This window comes from Bubalus kerabau, chromosome 4 (genome assembly GCF_029407905.1).
Source record: "Bubalus kerabau isolate K-KA32 ecotype Philippines breed swamp buffalo chromosome 4, PCC_UOA_SB_1v2, whole genome shotgun sequence".
In the NCBI taxonomy this organism is placed as follows: Eukaryota; Metazoa; Chordata; class Mammalia; order Artiodactyla; family Bovidae; genus Bubalus; species Bubalus kerabau.
The window spans coordinates 19,664,108-19,684,095 of NC_073627.1; the positions used below are offsets into that span (position 1 = coordinate 19,664,108).

Sequence of the window (19,988 nt, forward strand, 5' to 3'; positions counted from 1 at the left end):
GCAGAATTAACTTCCATTTAAAACGTTCCAGTTAAACAAAACTTCATTGTAAACCCTTTAATTGATTCCTTGTGTCTGCACATAAAGCAGTCTCATTCAGGAGTGTGAATCACTAGCACAATTCTTAGTGGATCAGCTCGTAATCTGGGAGGCCCAGATAGTTAATACTTGTGAATCATGATGAGTCAATATGGAAATTTTTCAGTTTAGTCCAACCACAGATTTTCTGCGATGATTGTTTGGAAAATGCTTTTTGAAAATTTGATGTCTTAATATTGTTCAGTTTTGGCACCCCACTCCAGTACTCTTGCCTGGAAAATCCCATGGATGGAGGAGCCTGGTGGGCTGTAGTCCATGGGGTCACTAAGAGTCAGACACGACTGAGCGACTTCACTTTCACTTTTCACTTTCATGCATTGGAGCAGGAAATGGCAACCCACTCCAGTATTCTTGCCTGGAGAATCCCAGGGACGGGGGAGCCTGTTAGGCTGCCATCTGTGGGGTCGCACAAAGTCGGACACGACTGAAGTGACTTAGCAGTTAGCAGCAATTCACTGCTTGTTACTTTGCTTCTTTCCTGTCCCTGGAATTCTGAATTCCACATAATTTATTGGTGGTTTTGTGAAAAATGCTCTGCCCGAGTTGATTTTCATCACCTGTTAAGGACCTTAGTAATGATCTGATGTGATATTTTTCAGTTAATTCACCAATGAAAAAGTGGAAAGAAATATTTGTTCCTGAAGTGCCTGTTAGAATCTCTTGGCTCTCAGGTCAGTGCTTACTCTCCGTTTCATAAAAGTCAAGGTTAGAATCACTTTACTTCCCTGGTGGCTCAGACGGTAAAGCGTCTGCCTACAATGTGGGAGACCTGGGTTCAATCCCTGTGTCAGGAAGATCCCCTGGAGAAGGAAATGGCAACCCACTCCAGTACTCTTGCTATTAGTTCATCCTGGATTTTTGTTTAGAAAAAGAATTAAGATTTTTAAGTGAAAATGAAAGTGTTAGTCGCTCAGTCATGTCCGAGTCTGTGATCCCATGGTCTGTAGCCCACCAGGCTCTTCTGTCTATGGGATTCTCCAGGCAAGAATACTGGGGTGAGTAGCCATTCCCTTCTCCAGGGGATCTTCCCAACCCAGGGATCGAACCCAGGTCTCCTGCATTGCAGGCAGATTCTTTGGAGCCACCAGAGAAGCCCAAGTTTTTTTTTTAATTAGAAGGAGATTAGGACTTTCCTGGTGATCCAGTGGCTAAGACTCTGCACTCCCAACATGGGGGGCTCCAGGTTCGATCCCTGGTCAGGGAACTAGATCCCAGATGCTTCAGTTAAGACCCAGATTAGTTAAATAAATATTTTTTTAAAAAAGATTAAAACTTGGCTCTGACCCAACTTGATTATGCAAGACATTTAAAATAGCACTACTTATTTTATTTTTTTAAATTTCCTAGTTATTTCAGTTTACTGAGCATTTAAAAATTGACAAGGGAAAAGTTATATACTTTTTTAGTTCATCTGAATCCCTTGGGAGCTTTTTTTTTTTTCCCCTCTACATGAGTCTATGAGAAACTTTTTCAAAGAAATATATAAAATTGATATTTTTGGATTAATGGTGTTTTTGTGGCCAACATTATAGAAAAGAGATTGTGATGGAAAAAATGAGTCAGATAAACTGGAAAGTAAAGCATTTCCCTGTAGAGTCACTGTTCTATAAAAATGTTTAAACTTTAACAGATGATTCCAGTTATTTCTTCTAGTCTTTTGTTGTATAGCATATATAACACTGAATACCTCTTTATATATATATATATATATATATATATAATATATATTTTTTATTTATTTGGCTGCACCAAGTCTTAGTTGTGGCATACTGTCTTCAGTTGTGGCATATGGAATCTACTCCCCTGGAAAGGGATTGAACCTGGGCCCCCTGCATTGGGAGCTTGGAGTCTTAGCCACTGGACCACCAGGGATGTTTGTAAATACCTCATGAATACAACTGTAGTTTTATTAAATGTTTGTAATTTCTTATAAACTAGTAATACTTTATTGCAAGCTTCTTGATGGTAGTAAATACTAATTGCATGAGTGAATTTTAGTGTGTTTTTTTTTTTTCTTTTTTTTTTTACTTTTTCATTGTGGTAAAATATCTATGACATGAAATTTACCATAGGTCTGTAGCAGTAAGTACATTTACATTGTTGTGCAGCAGTCATCTACATCTGTCTCCAGAACTTTTATCTTCCCAACTGAAACTCACTTCCCATTAAATGCTAACTCCTCATTCCTCCCAGCCCCTGGCAATCACCAGTCTACTTTCTCTCTGAATTTGACTATTCCAGGGCCCTTTTGTGAGGAGAAACGTGTAATATTTGTCCTCATGTGACTGACTTCTTTCGCTTAGCCAGCTGTCTCCAAGGTTCATCAGCACTGCAGCATGTGTCAGAATTTCCTTCCTTTTAAGGCTCAATAACATTGTATGTATATACCATATTTTGCTTATGTTGGTGGATACTGTGTTGCTTCCGCCTTTTGGCTGTTGTGGATACTACACTGTGAACATGGGTGTACAGATACCTGTTTGCATCCCTGCTTTCATTTCTTTTAGGTAGACATCCAGAAGTAGAATTTCTGGATCATATGATACTTCTGTATATAATACATTGAGAAAATCATAACATTTTCTGCAGCAGCTGCACCATTTTACATTGTCAGCAGTGCACAACAGTGACTCCAGTTTCTCCATAACCTTTTCAGCCCTTGTTTCATTTCTTTTAATAGTACCCATCTTTTTGGGTATGAAATGGTACCTCACTATGCCTTTTTTGTCTCATTTGCATTTCCCTAATGATTAATGACAGTTTAAAACTTCTTACAATTTAAACACAGATTAACCCAAGCCTTGTTTGTTTAAAAATGCATTAGAATCATTGGTAAGGGAGTGAGGAAAACAGCATTCTCATATCCTTGACAGTGGAAATATTAACAGGTACTGGCTTTTTGGAGGGGCCATTTGGTAATACATATTAAAAATTTTTGGAGAGATAGTGCATTTAAAAAAACTGACTTTTTCTTAGTAACACACAATTGTTTTTCACAATTTGTACAACTTTGTACAAATTTCTTTTATACAAAGAAATTCTTTTATAAATTTATCCTAAATCTGTAATTGGAAATGTGCTTCCCTTTAGCTCAGATGGTAAAGAATCTGGCTGGCATGCAGGAGTCCTAGTTCAGTCCCTAGGTCAGGAAGATTCCCTGGAGAAGGAAATGGCAACCCACTCCAGACTTCTTCCCTGGAGAATTCCATGGACAGAGGAGCCTGACGGGCTATAGTCCATGGGTTCACAAAGAGTTGGACACGACAAAGCGATTAACACACACACACACAGTCTTAAGTATTATCATAAATCATTGTAAACAACTTAAATGTTTAACCATAAATGTGTTAAATTCAGATTCAGTATGCCTGGGAGTGGAAATTGGGTAAGTAGGACCTGGGAATCGGCATTTTCAGTGAGCACGCTGGATAATTCTGATGAAGGTGGTCTGTGGATCACATTTGAGGAACATTTACTCATCATTACTTAACATGCTTTACTTTCAGGTTTCATGGTGTGCTAAGCCCCTCTGCAGGCTGGTCTTTGACCTCCCTGTTCAACCTTCTCCGCAGCTACTTCTCAAATATCCTCCGTCGTGTTCCAGTCTAAGAGCTGTGTGCCACTTTTTACTCACATCATGTTCTCCATCTGCCTTGCCCCTACCTCCCACCCCAGCTCTGCCTGATGAAACCATACCCATTCTTCAGAGACCCACTTGTCTTCTGCAGTAAGCTTAAACTTTTTTTCCGGCTTTATTGCAGTATAATTGACAGTTTATACTTTTTAATCTATAAAAATTAGTCTCTTTTCCTTCTCTGAGTATTTTCACATTTTGTACTTCTATTCCATTCATTGTATCTTGCTCTGAAATGATTGTGTTCATGGACAGTGGACATATTTTATATTTTCTGCCTCCTATAAATCGATTTAGATCTTCTGTTGAATGTAACACACATATAATGAGTTATATATGAGGGCTCAGAGAATTTTTAGAAGCATGGACTTTCCTCTCAAGAAACTAATATTCCAGCAGAAGAAACTGATACCACTAACTTCAGTTTACTAGATTAAGTCCTGATATTGGTGGAATAAAAATTTATTATGGACTTTCTGAGGAGGAGATTAAATGAGGAGGTCTAGAAAACTTGAAGTGACCTTTAGGCTAGATCCTAAAGGATAAAAAATTTTCCCAAGTAGGAAATTGTGGAAAGACCATATAAAGTAGAGGAAAATCAATGAGCCAGAGACTCAAATTTATTAAATCACTCAGTTAATAGTTTTTCTAAGTGCCAGGGTTATAAGAACAAAGTCTTTATTTAATTTGATTGAGGTGACAGATAATGAACAAGTTAACAAATAAGTGTTTGAGGTAGTGTTGAGTGCTCTGAAGAAAAGAAGGCAGGGCAAGGGTGTAGAGAGGATGAAGGATTTTATTTAAGTTTTTTTAACTTTAAAAAGTTTACAAAAGATTTATTTTCAGATCTCAAGCAGACTTTATTCTCTAGGACATGGAATGTTTTGGGGGGTGTTTTCTTCAAAAAGACAATATATTCCTTTGGTTCAAAAAATAAGACTATAAAAAGATATGTAATAAAAGTCTTAATTCTATCCCATCCCTCTTTGTCTCCTCCTCCACTTTTATTCATTAAAAAGAAAGATATCCTTGTGTTTCCTTATAGAAATCTAAGCAAAAAACACAGATTGATATTTTTTCTCTTTATAGAAAAGATGTATACATATATACACATATACTTTGCTGTTTTCACTATTTGAATGTCTTGACTATCTCTGTACAATTCAAGACATTTTGAATATCTTTTCTCATGTTTTACAGCCACGCGGTATTCTGTTGTGTAAATAGGCCATGGTGCATTTAACCATTGCCTTGACAGTGGACATTGAGTTACATAGAAACAGTGTTCTACTTTGATCATTCCCAAAAGTGAGGTTACTGGGTCAAAGGATACAGATTCACATATAATTTTGTAGGTATTAGTAAATTGCCCTCCCACCAGCAGTATTTGAAAACATCTATTTTCCATAACCTCTCCCACTTCAGGATTTTTGCCAGTGTGATAGGAGAATTGTATCTCAGAGTAGTTTATTATTGAGATATAATTTATATACCCTAAAATTTGCTCTTTTAAAGTATACAATTCAGTGGTTTTAGTATATTCACAAGGTTGTGTAACCACCACTCTTGTCTTAATTCCAAACCTTTTCATTATCCCCCAAAGATAGCCTATACTCATTAACGATCACAATCCATTTCCTGTAGGCCCTGAAGTGAAGCTCAGTCGTGTCTGACTCTGCGACCCCATGAACTGTTCAGTCCATGGGATACTCTAGGCCAGAATACTGGAGTGGGTAGCCTTTCCCTTCTCCAGGGGATCTTCCCAACCCAGGGATCAAACCCAGGTCTCCCACATTGCAGGTGGATTCTTTACCAGCTGAGCCAGAAGGGAAGCACATAGGCCCTAACAACCACTAACTAACCTGTCTCTGTTGATTTGCTTATTCTGGACAGTTCATATAAGTGGAATCATATAATTGGTGGCTTTTGTGTCAGACTTCTGTCACTTAGCATTACGTTTTCATCCATGTTGCACATTTTTAAGGGGAATTTGTGTTTTTCTTTCTGTGGAATGTCTGTTTTGAACTCTTTAAATATACTAGAGATTAGCTCTTTGCATATAAAAGAATTACTGAAACCTCTTTCCCCAGTTCATTGTTTTCCAGTATTGTTTAAATTGTTTTTTCTTTTATCCGTGGAGACACTTTTTATTTTTTTGTACTCAGAGTCATCTTTTCTTCCCATGTCCAGAGTTAACAGATATCAACTACGTTTTATTCGAATACTTTAAAAAATCCATCTTGGCCCCACTGATTTGAGGGGCCACTTTCATTAGTGGCTTTTCAGCAAAAGAGTAACACATCCATTTTAGAGAGAGAATTCTAGTGGAGATACAGGAAAAAGGCTAAAGAAAGGAGAAGGTAGAGTGAGTATTCATTTATATCCTTTCAAGCTTTTTTAATTTCTTCTTCTAGGGTTTTGTAATGCATAAATTTTGTTTGTTTTCACAGTATTGGGATAATATTGTTCTGAGTCCTGTATTTCCAGTTAATACATCAGGGACATTTTTATTGAACAGATATTTATTGCGAGGGACTTTCCCGGTGGCGCAGTGGTAAAGAATCTGCCTACCAATGCAGGAAACTTAAGAGACATGAATTCAATCCCTGGGTAACCCTGGGTCAGGAAGATCCCCTGGAGTAGGAAATGGCAACCCACTCCAGTATTCTTATCTGGAAAATTCCATGGATAGAGGAGCCTGGCGGGCTACAGTCCATGGGGTCACAGAGTCGGACATGACTTAGCAAACACAACTTAGTGACTAAGCACAATTTATTGAAAACCTACTACCTTTTTGTCAGGCTGTGGGGTTTTAGGTATTGGGGATAAAAGAACAAAAGCCTGCCTTCAAGGAGTTTACCTTCTATAAACAAATTGTAAAATAGAAATTATGTGAGGGGTAAGTGCTATAAAAAAAAATTAAAGGGCTGGAGAATGAGAGATGTTATTTTAGAGGAAAGTGGCCTGAGGAAAGTCATTAGGGAGATGACTTTTGGGCTGACTTGAATGAAGTGAGAGTGTGTTCTGCTAATATCTATGAAATTAAATATCTCAAAGCAGTGAAAATAACACGTACAGTAATCTTGAGGCAAAAGTATGGCACGACTGGTATGAACAGGGGATTGCGAGGATGTAGGTATTCCCTATTCAGAGTGAGTCAGAGCGAGAGCAGAGGGTGAAGAGACCAGAAGTGTCCTAACAGCTTTGTGATAAGGGATTCTCCAGGCAAACACACTGGAGTGGGTTGCCATTTCCTTCTGCAGTGCGTGAAAGTGAAGTTGCTCAGTCCTGTCTGACTCTTCACGACCCCATGGACTGTAGCCTATCAGGCTCCTCCATCCATGGGATTTCCCAGGCAAGAGTACTGGAGTGAGGTGCCGTTGCCTTCTCCGAAGAGGATAAGCTAGGGGACCAATTAGAAGACTCCTGCTTTTATAGTAATCTTGGCTAGAGATGAAGGTGACTTGGATCAGTATGATAGTGGTAGAGATTGAAAGAAGTGGTTGGACTGTGGATATATATTTTGAAGATACAACTGACAAGATTTGCTGATAGCTTGGCTATGGAGTGAGAAAAAAGAGTGAGGTTGTCTTGAAAATTTTGGCCTTAAAAACGTCATGAATGACAGAACTACTTACCGAGTTTGGGAAAACTGCAGACAGAATAAGAGTAACTCTTTGGAGGAGAGGAGGATTGGTTTGGGGTATGTTAAATTTCAGGTGCCTATTAGACATCCAAGAGAGGATGTAGAGCAGCAGTTGAATTTAAAGTCTGAAATTCCAGGGTGATGTTGGGGCAAGTGGGACATCGTTTACAGCTTGAGTTCTGGTGAAGGAAACAACAAAGAGTGCTGAAAAGGATGGGCTAAGATAGAACAAAAATCAGGATATGTATTTAGAAGTTTGGAAAGGAGAAGTGAGACAGAAATAGAAACTGAAAAATAATAGCCAGGAGAGTTTGATTATCAGGCTGGCCAGTGCCTCCCTGCACCCCACTATAGGCAACTGCTGATGTGCTTTATGTCATTGTAGATTAGTTTGCGTTTTCTAGAATTTTTATAAATGGAATCATACAGTGTGTTCTTTTTTTTTGCCTGACTTTGAGATTCATCCATGTTACACATATCAGTAGTTTATTGCTGAGTAGTATTCCATTGTATGAATATACCACAATTAGTTTATTCATCAACCTGATGATGGACATTTGTGTTGTTTCCAGTTTTTGACTATTACAGATAAAATTGTTGTGAACATTTATGTTCAAGTCCTTTTATAGACATGGGGTTTTACTTCTTGCCTAGGATCAGACTGGCTGGATCATATAGTTGATATATGTTTGCATGTGTATGCTAAGTCGATTCAGTCATGTCCGACTCTTTGCAACCCTATGGACTACAGCCCACCAGGCTCCTCTGTCCATGGATTTTTCCAGGCAAGAATATTGGAGTGGGTTGCCATGCCCTCCTCCAGGGGATCTTCCCCACCCAGGGACTGAACCTGTGTCTCTTATGTCTCTTGAATTGACAGGCAGTTCTTTATAGCAAGCTCCACTGCCAGACTGTTTTGCAAAGTGACCAGTGTTTAGAGTACCAGCTTCTCCACATCCTCACCAGCACTAGGTAGTCATTCCTACCCAGTGAATGTCTTTTTTTTTTTTTTTTTTTCTTTTCAGAATCTCAGGGATCTCCTCCCATAGTCATTCTTTTTAATTTTAGCCATTGTGTTCTGTTTGTCCACTCTATTTATGTGTTTTCTTTTTTCCATTTTCCTATAGTTACTTGAACGTTCTTTAGAATTCTGGTTTGATTTATTTGCAGTATTTTTGAGCACATCTGAGTACATGTATATCTCCCCTTTAACAACTCTAATCACTCCTGGACCGAATTACCAACTTCTCTAGCCCCTATTCTCAATGTCCAAAGAAGTTATCTTTCTTAGTGAAATCATTATTTTTCTTTTCCAACTGCCAAGAAACCTTGAAGTTCTTTTGGGGCTTTTTATTTTATTGTTTTTGGGGAGGTCGTTTTGTTTTTTTAATTTGCAGTTCATTCTGTGTATAAGATCTTAAACTCTGAAATTTCCCCCTTGATCTTTCTGAGTTTACTTTATTATTTAGTCTAATTCTGATCCCGATGATTGAGATAAGGTGCCCTCGTCCATGTTCACATGGGACCTGTACTTTGTTCCAACTCACCTGTAATGTAATTCTTAACTAGTGGTTAAAAGCCCAGAATCTGAAGTAAGACTGACTTCAGATTCTAGCTTCACCTCTTAATAACTGGGTGATCTTGGGGAAATTTTAAAACCTTTCTGGGCCTCATTTCTTCATTGTTAAATAGACCTGATCATATAATCTACCTCCAGAGATAATCCAAATAATGAGCTTTTACATTTGGTCTCCAAAGATGCTTTTAGTTTACAGAAAAAGGCAGTAAACTTTGACTTGATCCTGTTTAGGATATAGCTGATAGGAAACTCTTCAAATATAAATAATTTGGGAGGGGATTACATAATTTATTACCATGTTGATACCAAGTAATTTTTAAAATTCTCTTTTCTAGTGTAAGACAATGTAGATTTGAAAGTTTATTTGGAAAACAGACTAAAAATAGCACGTTTGATTTCTGTCCAGTACATTTTATGTAAGCAAACATAATTTTCTTCAGTATGTGTTGTGTTGTGGGGTGGGGATAGAATCAAGAATACTTTTGAATTATGGGCTACCAAGAATTTTTCAGATTATTTAAAAAGCTATCCTAGAAAGAATATTTATTTAACAGATTGACTATATAAAGTAGTAAATTTTGGAGGAAAACAAATATATTTATACTAAATGTCAAATGCAGAATACATTCTGCAGATAAATGGGCAAAAGGATAGGAATAGTTCATGAAGAAGGAGGACTATAGGGGGAATGTATCCTGCTGTATTAAAAACATACAAATTGAGATATTTTTGAAATTCCATTTTGCATCTGGCAGAGTAGCATAACAGACAGTGCTGACGGGGTTGAGGTAAAATTGTACTTCATTGCCAGGCGTTGTAAATTGCTAGAACCTTTTTAGAAACTCAAATGACTGTACAGGGCAAGAACCATGCAGGTGTACATTTCTTATGTCCTAATTCTACTACTTTCTAGTTTTGTCTATAGATAAATTCAGCCAAAGCATAAAGGATATATTCAAGAAGATATTAAGTGTCAAAATACATATAAATCTGTTGGCTTTCCTAGTTGGCAAAAAGCATTTAGTTGTTCAGCATCCCTCCCCCCATCCCCACCACCACTCATCACACATTCCCATGTCACTTTCCATTCATAGATAGAATATGGAAATGATTTTTATTTTTTCATGAAAGCCATTCACAGTTAATTGCACACTCTGACTTCTTACTCTTTAACCAAGTTTGTATGCTGAAGCAGGGATGCCAAAGAAGACCGTGTTCTGCCTGTTGTTGTTGTTGTTCAGTTGCTAAGCTGTGTCCTGCTCTTTGCGACCCCATGGACTGTAGCCCTGCTGGGCTCCTCTGTCCAAGGCATTTCCCAGGCAAGAATATTGGAGTGGGTCACTGTTTCCTTCTCCAGGGGATCTTCCTGGGTCAAGGATCGAATATGCGTCTCCTGCATTGGCAGGCAGATTCTTTACTCCTGAGCCACCAGGGAAACCCTGTTGTTTTGTCTGTTAGAAGAGCAAAAAAGCAGTAATGAGAAAAGGGAGTTTTAGTGGTGCAACAACATAGACCACACTTGGCAGTGACACAGTTTTGCTTAGAAATGTCAATTCCAGAACCCACAATTCTACTAGTTGACTTTTTTCTCCCCTTTCACTCCCTCCCACTTTCCCTTTCTACCCTTCCCCACAAATTTGAGTAGTGTACTCTGATATTTAAGCCTTTCTTTTAATGCTTACAAGGAGAGGAAAGGGATTTGGAAAAGGAAAGGGTATCGAAGGAAAAACCCACTGACAGCTCAGTAGATCCAAAGAGTGGTGATGCTGCCATTTGGTTAGGAAGCCTGTGGTTACGTTAGAAAGAAAACCACCCATCATCCGTTTTATGAGATGCTGAAGTTACAGTACTGTACACTTCATTTATACTCAAGGTTTGGGGATAGGGTGCTGTGGCCCTTATAAAACCTTTGGAAAACCAGGCTTTTAAGCGTTCAGCATTGTATAGGCCTGCAGCTTAACCAGTATGAATGTGTGTTTCTAGTTGTGTTTAAATGACTGCTTTATTATACAGGCTTTGAAGGATTTGCCATTGATCCCCTCCCCCCAAAAAAGTTAAGATTATTGTATGAGATACTGAACTGTTGAGAAATTATTTCATATCAATAATTGTTAAAAAGATACCCATTTGTTTTTGGTACAGATCGAAGTGTAGAGAATGAGTTTTCTAACTAACCAATGATTGCACCTTCATGATTTGGCTTATTGGAACAAATAAAATTTCAGGCTCTAAGGGAAATGCTTTAGATATGGCATTTTGGAAAAATGTGAGTCTAGACCTGTGGATGTGATTCATTATGGAAACCTGGCTTACATCACCATTTAAAGATTGCTTATTATTTACTTTTGTTTTGGTTTTATAACTTGTGTATAGAGTGAGAGGAGAACTGTTGAGCTCAGTTGGACATCAGTGCTGGAAACGAGAGTTGTACTTGAAGTCCTGTGGTGAAATACTTGTGTGACTGGATTCTTCTGTATGTAAATCTTGATACTTTCACGTTATGTCGATGCCTCTGAACTTTTTTCTTCTTCATTGACCTTTTGGGAATTGTTTTGGGATTTTTTCATATATCTTACCAAAATATTTTTTATTATTTTGAACATATAATAACTTTGAACATTCAGGGTTTGTTTTACATTTTATTTATTAAATGATAGCAAATGAGGATGATTCGTGACCATAGCTCTCCCAGAGTGGGCAGAACTTGACAATGAGAAGTAATTTGTCCTGTGTATATACACTAGTAATCACAGTACAGGTGCAGATGTTTTCTTTCTCTGAGCAGTCAAGCCTGTGAATCACCTCCTGTGGATATGGGTGTCCCAGGCACAGGGAGCCAGCTGTTGGGTGTTGTAAATAAACAGCTTGCTCCTAGTTGGCTGCTCCAGAGAAGAGGGCAGGAATAGAGCACGCGGGATGAAGATTTTCTCAATGCCTATAATGACCCAGCTTAAATTCATTGAGATTTTCTGCTGTGGCTTTTTCTTATAGATGCCAGAGTTCATCTGTTTCAGATTTTCACAAATGATTCATCTTCCTGTCATATTTTCTTAGACTACAGTGAGTAAAGCATCTTCAAGTCACTTTTAGGTATTTTCTCCTACCATGATGTATTGGAGAAGAGAACAGTGATATTCAAGCTCAGTCCTGTTTCCATCTCATGCTGATTGATTCCTGTGGTACATGGAATTGATTGATTCCTGTGGTACTGTACCACTGTTTCTCCCTGAAAATGGCATTCTGGTGATTTACTGTTTTCTGTGGGAGAAAACTTATGGCCTTCTCTTCTGTTTCTCTTCCAGAGAAAATCTGGAAAAGTTGTAAACAAAGCATCATTTCTCTAAGAAAATTTTGGATAGCAGAAATTCTGGATAACAGGTAAAAAGAGTTATTTAAATTTCTTTGATGATGCTGATAATCAACTGTAATCTGCAGAAGTAAACCAAGAGAGGAAAGAGGAGAAGAGCTAGGTGTGCTTTGTGTCAGGGGTTGAATTAGGGACTTTACATATATTATCTTGTTTAGATGGTTTTTACCAAGATTTTGAACATAGATCTAAGAATCTCAGAATAAAACTATTGTTTGAAATGCTGTTTTAAGTCAATTAACCTATTGATTGGATTTTCTGTCTGCAGGCATTTTTTAACATCAACCATAAATTAAATACAGAATCTGCTATGTGATGCACCCTAGCTAAGGCTTCTGAGTTTCTGTCTTTTATTCTAGTTCTTGATCTTTGCCGGTTATTAATATTTGCAGTGATACCATCTCCTTAATTCTTTTTAATACTTTGTTACCAGATCCAGTATTTAAGTTTGCTAATAAGGTACCTCTTCACAGTGGAGTCCAGCCCAGGCGTCCCCATCGTGTTCTCAGTGGCAGTCTTACTGTGGCTGAACAGGTGTACCTTTGTCCTCTTCCCTCTATCTCACAAAATTCAGAAAGTCTAAGAAATAACACTATATGTAAAACATCCAGTATAAGTATATTAATTCTTAAATATACATTTAAGAATTGTATCTCAAATGACAGCTACAATTTTACCTTTTAAACTAGAGAAGACATGAAAAGAAATCAGACTTCCCTAAGACCCTGTCAGCATAAACCAGTGCTCACAGACTGAGGTGAACGGCTTTTCCTGATGGTGGTGTGGTGCGTGAGGCGCTGTTTATTCTGTCATCTAGTATGAGCCTTGAAGTTAGATTTCACGTATGTAGAGAAGTAGTTTCTAAAGATCAATAAAAAAGGTAAGATTTTAATATTTGCTGATCTTCCTTTGGTCTTTTTCATTTTTGTCAGGGCGGACCAGTTTAGTCACCATGAGTTGGAGCTTCCTCACTCGCCTACTAGAGGAGATCCACAACCACTCCACATTTGTAGGGAAGATCTGGCTCACGGTATTGATTGTCTTCCGGATCGTCCTTACAGCCGTAGGAGGAGAATCCATCTATTACGACGAGCAAAGCAAATTTGTGTGCAACACAGAGCAGCCAGGCTGCGAGAACGTCTGCTATGACGCCTTTGCACCCCTGTCTCATGTGCGCTTCTGGGTGTTCCAGATCATCCTGGTGGCCACCCCCTCGGTCATGTACCTGGGCTATGCCATTCATAAGATTGCCAAGATGGAGCATGGCGACGCAGACAAGAAGGCCGCTCGCAGCAAGCCCTACGCGATGCGCTGGAAACAGCACCGGGCTCTGGAAGAAACGGAAGAGGACCATGAAGAGGATCCCATGATGTATCCAGAAATGGAATTAGAAAGTGAGAAAGAAAATAAAGATCAGAACCAATCTAAACCTAAGCATGATGGCCGGCGGCGGATCCGGGAGGATGGGCTCATGAAGATCTATGTGCTGCAGCTGCTGGCAAGGACCGTGTTCGAGGTGGGTTTCTTGGTTGGGCAGTATTTCCTGTACGGCTTCCAAGTCCACCCATTTTATGTGTGCAGCAGACTCCCTTGCCCTCATAAGATAGACTGCTTTATTTCTAGACCCACTGAAAAGACCATCTTTCTTCTGATAATGTATGGTGTTACAGGCCTTTGCCTATTGCTTAACATTTGGGAGATGCTTCATTTAGGATTTGGGACAATTCGAGACTCACTAAACAGTAAAAGGAGGGAACTGGACGATCCGGGTGCTTATAATTATCCTTTCACTTGGAATACGCCATCTGCTCCCCCTGGCTATAACATTGCCGTCAAACCAGATCAAATCCAGTACACCGAACTGTCCAACGCTAAGATTGCCTACAAGCAAAACAAGGCCAACATCGCCCAGGAACAGCAGTACGGCAGCCATGAGGACAACCTCCCACCCGACCTGGAGACTCTGCAGAGGGAAATCAGAATGGCTCAGGAACGCCTGGATCTGGCCATCCAGGCCTACAATCACCAAAACAACCCCCACAGTTCCCGGGAAAAAAAAGCCAAAGTGGGGTCCAAAGCTGGGTCCAACAAAAGCAGTGCTAGTAGCAAATCAGGGGATGGGAAGACCTCCGTCTGGATTTAATCTTGGCTGGGCTTAAAGCTTGCGCTTTCATAGTTCATGGTAAGCAGCGGCTCACTGAATAATGACTTCCGTTGAGTAAACATTTGGCTCTGCTTATCTTCAGGGATGCTGTTGGCTCATGATCCAAGCTCAGGGGACTCTGAAGGTGGGGCTGGGACAAGGGGGAGAGAACAGGAAACACAGCGTTCCTGGATATGAGTTCCGGCAATAATACAGTTGCAGAACTTTACATTTGTGTCTTCCAGATCTGGAAAAGAACAGATATATTTAAATCATTCTTGTTGAACGGTTTTTGTATGTACAGTATTATGGTACTTTTTTTTTTTTTAGTATGAGAACTTTTTTTGTATTTGTACATTGGACCACTGTAGTTATACTTTTATATTAAAGGGGGAAAAAATCCTTAAGGTAATGCCTATTAGGCTAGTGTTATTACTTTGTTCAGCAAACTCTACCCGGGGTTTAAAGTTTTAATAGATGCTATACACCTAATAAAAAGTGCCTCTCATGTTACAGGGATGATTTCAGATATGTGAGGAGCTGAAGGGGGATGAGTCAGTTCTTAGCCTCAGAGAGGAAGTCCATGGTAGAAAGAGATCTCTCTCTGACTTGAGAAATCTTTGAATCTTATTCATATGCCCAGAGTTGTATCTAGTCTTTGAAAAGCTATTTTTGTTTCAAGTGATTCACTGCAGGAGTCCTTTAAATACCAAGCCTTGCTTTGATGGTGTGTATGTAACGTCAGTTGTTTCGAAAGTCTGATGCACAAAGGTGTCCTCAACCAGTAGCAGCGTGGAGACGGTGGCTAGAACTGTTCTGAGATTCCTCTATCACCAAGCAAAGCCATGCCTAGAAAATAAGCCCTGATGTTTAGTTGTGGGCCTGTCTGATTTGCCTTAAATCTGAATCAAAAAACCTGCCTCTCTCTGGTTTCTTAAGATGCCAGTGATGAATATTTTCTTTATATGTTAACAATAAAAATACGAAAATTCCCTTCTAGGCTAAAAATTAATCAAAGCCGTTTATACTGCATGTGGCAGAAGGCCTAAATTCAACTTCCTTCTTATCATTTACCATGGAATTTTTATAATTTACCTACTTCTGCCAAAGTGGGTTTCTGCCCGGAAGACCAGTTCAGACCTGGGAGTCTATCTGTAAATAGTCTGAAAGAGAATTTCAGTATTTATTCACTATAGGCATATCTGTTTGTCAGTGACAAGCATTCATGTTCACATAACACTCATAATTTGCAGTAGTATTTAACTGCCATTTTCAACCTTCCGTTGGATAACTTTGTTCTCTCTGTCATGTTCACGTCATTTGTCTTACAGTTTAAGAGCTTCTGAGTAAGAGCTTGGTAAAGATTTAAAGGAAGGAGAGTTTGCTTCACTAGGGAGCATTTCATTTTGGACCTCTCACTCTTCTCTAACACAAAGTTAATTGCAAGCCACCTGTAACTTTGAAATTCCAAGAGTGGGTTTTGTTTTTTTGCTTTTAATTTTTAAGTGTCAGTTCTTTGTTATTTAGGAGGGTCTTAGAACAGCATCCTGTGTGTAGTTCTTTTTTCTTTGTTCTCCATTTCTCCCCTTCTCCAAAAAAAAATTCAGTTGAAAATTTAAGCTTATCTTCTAGCCATGCATTTACATTTATTTTGCTTTTTTTAATCTGTAAATTTTACCCAAGAGAAGCTCCTCAGGATCTCTAAACACTTGAGCAAAAGGTCAACTCCAGTGAGACTGAAGGGAAAATTTCAGAAAATGACTTATATGTGTATATATCCTGGATAATTACCAGATCTGCACAGTTTCCTTCAAACAAAGTGTTACTAAAGAATTTGAAGTAATTATTCAAAAACAGGCAAGATTTTAAATTCTTCAGGCTGGCTAAGATAAAGAACTACCAATAATTCTTATGTCAGTAGAACTTCATGCAGACTTCTGAACTGAAGGACAGAAAAAAATACACGTAGGTTCATGTTCATCTATTCAGAGCCTGAGGGAGAATAGAGTGGCTTTGCCATTGGGAGGGTTGGGAATTTGAATGATAGGAGAGGGACGGAGTCAAGCAGAAATGCCAGGCAGACATTCGGCGCCAGAGGCATCCACTTAGTTTCTACAGGCAGGGCCTCCGGTGTTTCATCTTGGCTTGTTCTGATGAGAATGTTATCTTTTGTGTCTGGATAATTCTTCAACTTCCTCAAGTACATAGAAAGATATTCTGGGTCACCTTCACATGTGTTCAAATCTATTTTTATTCTCTCACTAAAGTTCTAATTATGACATAGATTTCCCAACTCTGACTGCTTCCTTAGTCCATTTCTTTTAGCCTTTGAACATACAAATTTGCCAAAACCATTCTCACCTAATAACATGTCAATGGACCTACATTAAGAAAATGGCCCTTTCAATGTCTGGCTTAACCCACTGAGTGAATAAAAATATTGTTCCAGTTACTATTCTGGAACTTGCAAGTGTTTGTATAAACAGCATTTTTTTTTCCTATCAAAATCACATTCCTTTGAATTGCTATATAAGACATACTATGTCTTATGACATGCTTCTCCAAATAGTAGTTGAGTGCTTAGTCCTTCACATACTATAATCAGGATATGGTCAACAACATGTTTATATTCCTTAATATACCATCAGATTTATTCAGATGTGTGTCCTTTATAAAGCAAACAGGCTTTTTTTCCTTAGTTCAAATTTGAGGGATGAATTAGCATTTTTCTCTAAAGAAATGTTAATGTTCATTTTGTGGCTTCCTTTTGCTTTCTGCCTTAGTTTTGCTAGCTTCTATATTTGTTCATTTAAAACCACAGGTGTGTTATTTCATTAGAAGTCAGTTTTTCTGGGGGTTCTCCTTGACTAACATCTATAGAATTACTTTTGATAAAGATGAACTTTGTCATCTAAAATGGTTCTCACAGGTTAGAACTCCCACATATCTGTCTTTAAAAGGACACGTATGTCTTTGAAAAGAAAAATGTCATCATTAGGTACCTTAACTGTCATTTCTTTGTGGTATGAAACTAAGCAATTCCCTTTACTTTTCCAAGTTCCAGTAGCCACCTACCTCTCAGAAGTGTTATGGAGTAGTTAGAGAAAGCCTCTGGTGAAAAATATTAAAAGACCAACTGTTGGTCATTGTCTGAGCTTGAAGCTTCAAAAAAATCATTGAAAGAACTATATGATATAGTAAGAAGTCCTTCGGTGCTCTTTATTACAGGAATCAGTTGTTGAAAACGCTGAACTTGCTCTAGCAGCTTATTCCGAGAATGGACTTAAATGTTATTCCTATTAGTCATACCTATGGTTTACCCGTTAAGCTTATAAACGTCCAGGCTTTGTGTTTTCCATCTCATTTATGGGACTGTACACTTCTAAAAATAATACCTATAGTTGAGGATAAATTTTTGGCCAGGCAGTGTTTGGTAAAAGGCAAGTATGTTATACTTGAATCTACTTCAAGAAATGCCTTTTTATGAAGCAAAGGTCTTTCCTGACTGTGAAGTAAAGTACCTGAAGTCAGAGATACACAGTTGCTGGTCATTTTGCTTGGAAGGTTCCAGATATTGATTTTATCTTCATAAAATCATGTAATTTCATGAAGAGTCTTACCACCTAAAAATAATAAAGCTCCTGCACTTATACAGTGCTGAGTTTGGAAATAAAATTTCAACTCACCTATGTATCATAAATCTGTAATAATTCACAGTCACCATCAAATGTTAGAATCATTAGGTGGACTTGCATACTTGTCACTCATTCTGGCCATATATCATGGAGAGTTTAAAAGATTTTATTTGTTGTCTCTAATGCAGTTGTGTTGTTTTTAATAATGGTGTTGAGTTTGGTTCATGCACATTCCATGTTAAGAATCATACTTTTAAAAGAAGCAATCCGTGTATTCCAAAATGCAGGAGTCCAAACAGAAGAAAGCCCTACCCGTGTACAAAGTCTCTACAGAAATGAAAGAAGTAAGAGTTCTGCATTTCAGGCTTGGCTTGTTGAACCAGCAAAGACATTTGGCTATAATATGCTTCCAAGACCGGAAGTGTTTTTCTTCATTATACTCTCAATTGTGTTCTCTTCAGTAAATCTCTTACAGAAGTCTCTACCTCAGGCACTGTTAGATACGATTAGCGTATTGATACTGAAAAACTTAGCTAGGACTTCAAACTTTTAAAGGTAATTTAAATGTAAAATTCAACTGTTAACTAGCAATTTAACGTCATGTAATGTTCAGTTTGGATATTGTATGAACAACTAAGGAGTTACCCATTCTAGTGCCAAAGATTACTGGTTACTAATTTCATTCTGTACAGTTAATGTAAAACTTTACACAGTGGGGACAGACTCCTCTCAGGGCCTTGTCTCTAGGAAGATTTTTGTCGGTTCTGAATGTTTGTCATTTCCAAATACAGTTTAGAAGATTCATATGTGGTCTGTGCATCTTTTTCGAAACTTGAAAACTCACCTGCCAGGACGTGTCATTTTGAGGATTTTTACCCCACCTTTTGTATAACATAGTGCCTGAGAGCTTAATGGTTTACACAGGAAACCTGATATGGAAATCTCTTCCAGTACATTCACCTGTAAGTTGATCTCAGTGGGAATGCAGGAGCAGGAAATTTTCAAAGTAGAGGCCACCTCCTGATTTTTCATAGCTGTGTCGGAATTCCTCTGGGATTGCTGTGGCTGAAAGGGTTTGGCATGTTTGTGGCATCTCCATCTGGGGAGGGCAGATGACCTTGAGAGGGTGGGGGCAAGGGGGAACACGCCCCTGGGAACAAATCCCATCTCTGGCTCCCCTTGGTTCTGGACTCCTGGAGAAGAGTGCCTTCTGAGAGGGATGCCTCTCACAGATGTAGACCAGTCTTGGTGTGACTCATCCACTCGTTGAGAAGAGAGTAGTGTTGGGGAGGGTTGAGGAGAGGGTAACCTTTACTGCAACAGTGCCCTCTGTTCCCCCAGACACAGAATCGCTGACAGACGGACAGAACGGGTCATGCATTGAGCGCACCCTCAGCAGCACAGATTGTAAACTGGTCAGCCAACCATATTTGGTCATAAACGTGTGAGCCATTTGAAAGCTGTTAGAGCTGCTAGTTTGGAAAGAGGTTTCTTCAGCAGATTTGCCATCAGAACAGAGACTAGTACCTGGAAACGGTGTTGCATCCAAGTTAAAATTGGTTTTCTTTGCCATGTAGAGTTTAAAATAGTTTTTCTAAGGTTTTGAGGGCTTATACCAGTCTTAACATGTAAGACTGTTTTAGGGTTGGAAGCATATTACCCAGGAGCTCAGAGCATACAGAGGTTGAGGCAGAACCGAGAACAGACCTGGGTCTGCACTCTGATTGCCCAGTGGCTCCATCCAGCATCCTTTGGTCTTTTCCTGGAGAAGTGCAGAAGCCGCTGTTGGTGGGGCTGTCATGGTGGCTGGGGGTGGACCCTGCTTGGTGGACCTCGCTGTCTTCACAGCATTTTTTCCTAAATGTGACCCTTGGACCACCTATGA

At 38.9% G+C, this 19,988-nt stretch overlaps 1 protein-coding gene across 6 annotated transcripts in view; it reads left to right on the top strand.

The window, feature by feature from the left end:
* Positions 1 to 18,907, top strand: part of GJC1 (gap junction protein gamma 1) — a 32,889-nt gene extending 13,982 nt beyond the window's left edge. For 5 of the 6 annotated variants that reach the window (XM_055575680.1, XM_055575681.1, XM_055575682.1 and 2 more), the window contains exons 2-3: positions 12,261 to 12,336; positions 13,258 to 18,907. In XM_055575680.1, the coding sequence (XP_055431655.1) occupies positions 13,278 to 14,468 (1,191 nt within the window). In that variant the 5' untranslated portion in view covers positions 12,261 to 12,336; positions 13,258 to 13,277 and the 3' untranslated portion in view covers positions 14,469 to 18,907. Of the gene's footprint in view, positions 1 to 3,411; positions 3,827 to 12,260; positions 12,337 to 13,257 lie in introns of those variants that run through there. The other variant, XM_055575685.1, reaches the window with a different exon arrangement.
* Positions 18,908 to 19,988: the final 1,081 nt, after the last annotated feature.